Consider the following 8,879-nt stretch of genomic DNA (forward strand, 5'->3'; position numbering starts at 1 on the left):
TGTAATGCACTTTTACAGAATTATTACCTATTACATACTATTGTAATATTACATATTATTGCATTATTATATTTAAGAATATTGCTACATATTCTGCTAAGTGAAAGTATATATTTTTCTAAATAATGTGACAATTTAACAAAAACATTTTTATAGCATTATTAAGTGAAACATTTAGTAAGATTATATGTATGCTTTTTCTTTATGATCATATGGATAAAGATGGGCAAGAGTTCTGCCACAATCTGTTTCCATTTCTGTGCTTAGCAGGTGACCGTGATTCATAACATGTAACACATGAAACTATTAGACACCGTTCTCCACTTTCCTCACCGAGCACTGATGATAAAATGGTATTTCCACTTCCGGAATGTCTGAGACCGACAATGACAACATGTACCTCTGAATGTACACACACACACACAGATGAAGCCTTTGTTTTTACATGCAGGGGGCTCAGTGAGGACAGCAGGGGTCAGCTGGACCTAACCCCAATTTTAAAACAACGCACTTTTCTCATTCAGGCTCTGCCCTGCTTTCCATTTGTCCTCTTTCCATTTGTTTTATACATACATCCATATTTTCTCCCCCATTTTATAACGGTGCAGATTTATTGTGGCGGGTTGGAGTGCAGGCGATCATGTGCATGGATGTGGTCAGTAGCGCTGCGTCTGTGACCCAGCCTCCCCTCTCACGTTACACACTATTTATAGGGTCCCTCTTGCCGGCTCGCCCCGCCAGAGCTGTTCCAGGGAACCAGTCTCCGTCTCCTCCAGCGGCTGCTGCCGAGCTGCGCTCTCCTGCTCCTCCTGCCTCCGCCGCCACCACCGCCGCCTCGCCAGACCTGCTGTCATCCGAGAGTCTTCCTGGCCTCCACTGTGTACAGGCCGCAGCCTGGCAACTGCCTGCACGCTTGGGATTATCACACACATATATACATACGCACACACTTCTCCGGTTTTCAGGACGCGGGTGTGGATGCGGTGAAGAGTCGGGTCATTTACTTTGCAAGGTATTTTTATAACTTTTCCAACTTTTTCGTTTTTTTTTTGCGTGGTTGGGGAACGCCGCTGACCTTTCTCAGGCCGGACGGGTTGTTGGGGGGTTTGTGTGTGATGGATCACACACTGTTCAGCTGCCTGCGCAGCCCCCATGTGTCGGCGCAGTCCCTGCACCCGGCCTTCGCCCAGTCCTCGCTCACCCTGCACGGCCGCTCAGACCACACCTCCTACCCCGACCTGGCGATGTCGGCCCCTTCATCCTCATCCTGCATCATCGCCGGGTACCCGGGCGATGAGGGTCTCTATGATGGGGGCCAGCACCAGCGCGGGGGACCTCTGGGGCCACAGCACCACCATCACCACTCGGTGGCCGCACATCCTCCACCTCTGCATCAGCACCAGCAGCAGCACCCGTCTGCCTGGCACATTCCCCCCATCAGCTCCTCCTCGCCCATCGCCGGGCGCCACCACGAACTGTGCCTCCCAGGCTCCGAGGCTGCCGCCGGGACCTCGCCGTCGGACATGGGCCCCAGCACCCCCAGCCTCTGCGCCAGCACCCCCAGTCTTGGGGGCAACACACCCACGGGCACCTCCTGCATTTCCGGGGACTTCGGCCGGCAGACGGTGTCCCCAGCGGAGGCTGAGAAGAGAAATGGCAAAAGGAAATGTGACAACTCAGGTATGGATCTGGGGTGTGGCATTCTGTTCGCATGCCCCCCCTCAGAAAAAAAAACCCAACACAAATGATGCTTTTTTTTGTTTGTTTTAATCAGTAGAATACATAAAAATGTAAAGCAATATCCTTATATCCTTTCAATTGACTTTGATTGAAGAAAATAGAATCACGGTACATAAAAAAAAAAAAATGTAAAAAAACAACATAAACTGTAGACGAGTCAGCACTGCTAAGCATTTAATTCTGTGGCGACGTCAGTTTTTTGGATGTCGGTTTAAAAACTCGTTTTACAGATGAAAATGAACTGGATTCGTTTTATGAAGGAGCGCTGGAAGGTTGTCAAGAGGTTTTATTTGAATGGAAAGTTGTGTCACGGTGGGAAAATTTAAATAGACTGTGAAATTAAGTAATTTTAAGTAAACAAAATTCTACACATTTAACAAATCGATATAAAAACAATGTAATCTCTGCGGTTTATGAGTTTAACTTAAATCTCAGTTGTAATCAAAACCATAAAAGAGCTTAAAAAAAAAGTTCAAAAAGGAGCGTTTCAGGGGCCGTGGTCCCGCCTGAGACTTTGAGCGCCTTAAACTGAAAAAGTAAAATCGTAGCAGAGGCATGAGATCAGACGCCTCCGTTATGGCGGAGGGTGTGGGATATAACAGTTATGTGGTGCTTCAAGAAAATGAATAAAAAAGGACATCTCGATGCAGGGTAACTCATCTCACATCTTCTCCAACGTGACATTGACAACTGATGACTTCAGTTCATTTGGTTTTGTTGAGATTTTCTGTCACAGCCAGTTCGGCTGCCTGCTTCAATTTTGTAATTCTAAGAAACTGAACAAACGTAACATTTACAACGTAACGTACAAAGGAATGTAGAGGAATGGAAATTATAGGACATGGAAAGAGTCTGACGGTGTCAGGAAAGCCGTTTTTCCACGACGTCTGGTGGAACGTGGCCTAGACCTCTGCATGCTGGGGTGGCCATTGTGCTCGTCACCTGACGACCCACCGTGGAGCAGCGCCACTTAAATACTGACTGACATTTCCCCCGTAATGAACTGTCGTCAGCCGCGGTGGAGCCCCGCACTCGCTCTGCGCCCAGCGCTGGTCTACAGGATGTAGTTGAGGGAATTTACGGTGCACGGCACATGACAAATGAGTCGTTCAAAGAGCCTCTCCGCCACGCACAGCAAAATGTTTATGCCAGATGCCCGACATTTCCTTCGCTTTGGTCTTTGTGTTCGGAAAACATGGGAAATTTGCCACAACAATCTGCACACTTGTAATAATAACAAATCAATAATAATAATGGTTTTGCAAATAAATACAACAGCAATAATAATTACTATTATTAGCAATTAATTAATATGTCAATACTAAATATAAAACATATTAATTACCTATCTGTATATATTTTAGTTAAATATATTATAATTAGTATTTGTAACATACTTTCAATAACAGAACATTTATTTAAAATGCTTTTAACAAAGTAAAACCGGCTCCATCCGGTCGATTTTTCTTCGTATGGGACAAATATTGCTGGTAAGCCTGTGTTGACATTGGGCTCCTGCCCAGGGGGTGCATCTGAGTTACATCCTTTTTAGATTTTTGCAGCAGCTTCCTCCTGCACTTGTTCCCCACTATTCTGGACTAATTAACACGAGTCAGTCATTCTGTTTACACGTGAGCGGAGAAAGACAGAACGTATTTTTCAGCTAATTCCGGTCCCATTATGGAATACTTATGAATAATAAATACAGTGTCAGTAACTGTGCTCTCAGTGACCTCAGTAGGTCAGAGCGCTGTTGCGTAACTGACACTGAAGCTGAAAACCAAAGTGTGGACGGGAGACGGGGGAGTTCCAGATCCTGGAGATCTGCTGAAATTGTGGTGCCGCACATTTCAAATGTTCTGGAAAATGTGACAACGGAAAGATTTTTTTGATGGTAATTGAGAACGGGCATCTGGATCTGGGCACTCGCACTTTTTTTTTTTTTTACTCAAGTTAGAGTGATAATTCCAGAACGGTGCCCGAAGGTCTAAAAAGACCACTGAAAACTTCGCCGCACACATCAGTAGTACGGGCCTGTCAAGCGTGTTTCACATTTCGAACGCAGCCCCTCCCAGGTGGTGCTTAAATAATAAAGTGTTGGCTGACCTGGGATCAGTGCGGTGGGTGCTCAGGCCGGCTCATGAGAGTGGCGTATTTTTTTCCGACGCCTCGCTCTTTTTGTGGAGAGATGAAAGTTAAAGTGCTGCCCTAATTGCTGTGGTGTAGCGGCTGCCTCGTAAAGCCGGGGACTCTGTTTTAACTCGGCCCGGCCGTCTTTTCCCACACTATGACTGTGTTTCTCTGATTGTAAGTATGTCTTAAGAGACTGGATTGACATTGCGGACAAATTCTTGACAGATAGGTTGGCTGAAAGCCATGTTTGAGCTGTCATAAGGTGTCATGCAGCCGTTGCACATTCAGGTCTATTTACAGTTTGCCTTTTTGCCGCCACGGATGAATCAAGGTGTGACGGTATTTCTTGCTCCACCACCCCCGGAAACACCCACCCTCAGTCCGCTTTTCTCTTCATTCTTCCCCATTTCATTCTTGCTGGACCTGTTTCTAAAGGCGCTCATCCAGCCTGGGCCACTATTACAGTTTCTAACAATATAACGTGGGTTATACTAGGGGGAATACACACTCACACACAGAGCTGGCAGCCTGCGACTCGACGCGCTCGTAAAGATTTTGGGATAAATAAACGAAGGAAACGTATCTTTTTACAGATCCTGCAGAACAGTTTGGTTCCATATTAAAAGTGTGAGGGCAGCAGGCAAATTCCATTAAGTGTAAGTAAAATGAACTCCACATTGGCGCGGGGTGTGGGGAGATGCAGAGCCAACGCGCGAACACTCACTCCTGGGGCCTTCCCGCTACTTTGAGTTTGCATAAACAACGTCTGGACCGTAAAACGATGAGTGGCAGCACCTTCAAGCACATTCGCGGTGCTTTTTTCCTGCTCCTCGACGTGACATACAGCATCCGAAAACCGATTTCCGGCTTCCAAATCATTCCAGGAACGGCATGTGTTTTGGCCGCCGTTCTAAACGTCTTCTGCTTGGTTTTCATAGAGTCCCAAGATGGGAGTTACAAGACGGAAGTGAGCAGCAAGCCTAGGAAGGAGAGGACGGCATTCACCAAGGAGCAGATACGTGAGCTTGAGGCGGAATTCGCTCATCACAACTATTTGACCAGACTACGGCGGTACGAGATCGCCGTCAACCTCGACCTGACAGAACGACAGGTTGGTCCAAACTTACAGAAATAAACTGATCCAAATAAGAAAGAGCTACTTGCTAGTTGGGAGAGAAGCAACTAACTACACTCAAAAAATTTATTCGTTGGGTTAACTTCATTCAATTATGTTATTTGCTATTATGATATTCAAAACTATGGCAAAAAGCATAATGGCAAATGTGTGGGAATAGGTGTCATAGTTAAATTAAGTTAATCCAACAAATCATTTTTTTTAGTGTACCCACCAAGGCCTTTTAGTTGGTGTGTAATTATCACTGAGACTCAATATTATTTTAAAAAACAACTTTAAATTGGGAGAAGCTCTCACACACCCTAATTCCTGATTTTAGACAATTTAAAACCCCTCCAGTCCAAGGCATAGCACAGCGTCCGTCTCCCCGCTCTCTCCACGGTTCCCCTCAGTTTTTTATTCTCTAGATCGCAGGGCCATGGACACTACGAACGTGCAGACGATCGGTGATATTACACTACTGGGAAAATATACCACAATGCCAATAGGCCCATTGGACGCCAGCTTTTGCTTTGTGTGAGCCCACACTGTACCATATTCCAGATGTTTCGTTCACAGGAAGTCATTTCTCCGCCTCTTAACAACTCCTAATCCAAGTGGTGCAAAGATGTGTTTTGTTTTTACTGTCTAACTTACTGATTAATAAAGTGTAATCACTATCTGATTAATATAGTGCAGTAAAAGCCTGGTTAGCAGCTTTTTCACTTGTTACAGCGTTGGTGGTATTTCTCTTTAACCCTCTTGCCCGGTCTCTGCTCAAGGGTCGTGTGCTCCACAGGCGCCCTGTAAGTGAGCCTGCCTGCCATGCGATCCCTGTGCGAACCTCCGCGGGCCCCTCAGCGCAGCCCCGCAGGGGGAAAACATGGCGAATGGCACCAAAAGGAGCTGCGACTTAACATGCTGCACCAGGCCCCGATCGCGAAAACAAATTACCGGGGCGCCGTTGTCCCGCAACGATGCGAATATCAAGTCTCGCCGGCATGCAGGGAGGTCTGGGTACACGGAGTAATTCAATCGTTAACGATCGAGCCTGTAGCCAAAACGTGCTGCAGCCCTGCAGAAAAGCGGAGCTTGTGGCCCTCGCTGCAAATTGCAACGCTTGCAGAAGTATTTTAAGGACAGTCCACTTACAGTATTGACGTTAAGGGGACTGGGTGGTCTGTATCGTAACTGATAGCTGAGTTACAGTAAACCTGCTTCAGCCAAAACAATTCACACCTTTTCCCAGGCCGACCAGACGTGTTACGTCTGAAAAAACAAACTTTGTTGCGTCTCAAAATGCACCGAGACACAACAAGCCATTGGACGAGGGCAGAGAACCAGGAGCCCGGTTCTAAACGCAAATATTAGTCTTGTATGTTGACGTCCTGATCATGTGATGCCCACGACGTGCCCTAAAATAAGCCCCAGTGGCTAAGACGTGGTCCTGACTGCGTCCAACATTTTAAGCAACAGCTTGATCATCATTCTCGGGGGACGTAAATACGGAGGGACTTGTTGAGTAAGGAAAAGCAGAAAGTGCCTGGTGCCGCAGAGCAGAAATGGGACCGGCATATTATTTCCGATATGGAAATAGCTGCACAGGGAGAATCCTTCAGCTCCCTCCATTTCACCCTCCTCCTCCTCCCAACGTCTTGGGAAGCAGCAAAAGTTTCCCTGACTTTGAGCATCGTGCCACAGAATAGGTGGCACCACATCTAATTTTACTGCGCGGCCACCTGCCAGCGCCGCGGATGAGATTTCCAGGGACGTGTCACCGCGCGAGATCCAGCCACACTGCTGTGACGACTTTCACGAATCCTGCTGGAATTATGCTCCCCTCCCTCCACTGTCACTTTTAACACTCAGCGACTTATGACACGACCGGTTTCATGACACAGGGGTCATGGTACAGGTCATAATTCAATTTTAAATCTTAATTACACTTTGGAAACTTAATAAAATTAGATAATGTTAATAAAAAAAAGATATGTGCATAAATACAATTCTGTGTTTGACGTTGTATTTGCCTCCTGTGCTCTGGCTGATATCCTGCGTCTGCGGCTTGCCATTTCAGGTGAAGGTGTGGTTTCAGAACCGCAGGATGAAGTGGAAACGTGTTAAGGGGGGTCAACAGGGGGCCATGGCGCGAGAGAAGGAACTGGTCAACGTGAAAAAGGGGACGCTGCTGCCCTCCGAACTGCCAAGCCTCACGGGACTCCACCACCCGGCCGAGTCGCTCGCCAACGAAGACAGCCGCGACAGCGACCAGAGCTCCGACCACGCCCATTTATGATGCACGGGCCCCTCTATCCGTTCTTGTGGGAAATAGAAAAAAAGCGAGCCAAGCTTCCCTCCCGGCCTGGCACGCGGATCAGGACGAGTCCTGAAAGGGCCCTCCGAACGCTCGCGGCCTGTAGCAGAATGATAATGACCCGTAAAAATACACAGAAAACAGGCGTTGAACAGATATATGTTTCATATCACAATTAATACGTTTTATATTATACGGTGCCTTCAGAAGGTCAGGGTTTTAAATGTTGTTTACGGATGATGCTTTTACGTAAAAAATAGACATTGTGTGAATGTGAACTCTCTCTTGTTTAAAGTAACTGTGTGGACGTGGCGAGCTGAACATGATTTGGTGAAAGTGTTACACATTCCACATCGCTTGTCACCCTTATTGAAGAGAAGGCAGGTTTTTGCTTTGGATTTTGCACTGTTGATTACTTGCCTTCATTGGTTTCTACTGTATATTTTTAAAAATTGTAACTATTAAAAAAAACTACAGGACAATCAAATACAGTTAATTTATTGTAAATATTGTTAACAAAAAAATGTTTTTTTTTCTTATAAACCACTGTATTCCACTTACTAAGTAATAAAAATATGGTTTTCCCAGCATATCCTTTTCTTTTTTTTGACAAATCTATAATCGCTCAGCTAAGCTATACTGACTGGCCAAACCCAAACGTGCATCAAATCTTTATTCAGTGTTGTGTTAATGTATGCCTGGCCCCAGTGCTGATTGGCCATGAATAAACCATCGCAGAAAGAGCGGCGCGCTGTCAGCGGAGGCGAGGCTAAACTCGACTCTTCCCCCAGGCAGGGTCGGGACTCCTGCCAGAAATGGCGAGGCGAATGTGCAAAAGGATCATTTTCTATTAGAAAATCACGTTGAGGCCTGAGCTTTCTGTCGTCGTCCATGTGCGCACGCATTCTAATTAAGTAGGTGCCGTAGCGCCGTGCACATGTGCCGGTCAGCGGCATGCAACCTGCCATGATCCTGGGAATCCTGCGATCAGATGCTGTCTGCGTCTGGCAGGTCAAGTATTTGCTCAGTGTGACTGTAAAACTGAGTGTGGAATACGCCGAGGCGTCTCGCTATCTGTTGCTCTGTTTCGGACCTCGTTTCGCCTCGCTCCTTTTGAGAGAAGCTTTCCTTTAACGGGAAAGAAAACGTAAAAAATGTGTTTAAAATGCGCAAAGTCAAAAACAGCAAGGTTTTCCAGAACTGCCTTCATGTCCCAACTAGTTTCAGCGGTTAGATTTCTTTAGCGACTTCATCAGGCAGAAGGCCCAAATGAACCGGCACTCGATAACGAAAATAATGAAGCAAGGTCAGAGATCACAGGCTCTTGTGGTGGTGTGACTGTACCCCGGTTTTCCTTTTAACATTTATTTCTGGCTGAAACCTCTCACTGAGAAACTTTGAATTTATCTTTAGTGATTAACCTGCTCCTGATTTCATACTATATGGTTTTCAAAGTGTTTCCAAGTGTCAATTGCTGTGGTTCAAACTGCCTTAACCTAACCTGACATAACCTTAACCCCTAATCTAACATAACATTAACCTTAACCCAACCCAACCTAACCTCCTGACAGGGACTGT

At 46.1% G+C, this 8,879-nt stretch overlaps 1 protein-coding gene across 1 annotated transcript; it reads left to right on the top strand.

The window, feature by feature from the left end:
* Positions 1–751: 751 nt before the first annotated feature.
* meox2a (mesenchyme homeobox 2a) lies at positions 752–7,884 on the top strand. The gene is made up of 3 exons (XM_028980765.1): positions 752–1,680; positions 4,812–4,984; positions 7,065–7,884. The coding sequence occupies exons 1-3, from the start codon at positions 1,116–1,118 to the stop codon at positions 7,281–7,283; spliced, it is 957 nt and encodes a 318-aa protein (XP_028836598.1). The 5' UTR covers positions 752–1,115; the 3' UTR covers positions 7,284–7,884.
* Positions 7,885–8,879: the final 995 nt, after the last annotated feature.

Source organism: Denticeps clupeoides, chromosome 5 (genome assembly GCF_900700375.1).
Source record: "Denticeps clupeoides chromosome 5, fDenClu1.1, whole genome shotgun sequence".
Taxonomy (NCBI): Eukaryota; Metazoa; Chordata; class Actinopteri; order Clupeiformes; family Denticipitidae; genus Denticeps; species Denticeps clupeoides.

What these genes read in the sequence shown, in the direction of transcription:
- meox2a (XM_028980765.1), top strand. Translation starts at nt 1,116, where the DNA reads ATGGATCACACACTGTTCAGCTGCCTGCGCAGCCCCCATGTGTCGGCG. An exon ending in AAGGAAATGTGACAACTCAG is followed by an intron (nt 1,681 to 4,811) that starts GTATGGATCTGG and finishes TGGTTTTCATAG; the next exon opens with AGTCCCAAGATGGGAGTTAC. An exon ending in TCGACCTGACAGAACGACAG is followed by an intron (nt 4,985 to 7,064) that starts GTTGGTCCAAAC and finishes TTGCCATTTCAG; the next exon opens with GTGAAGGTGTGGTTTCAGAA.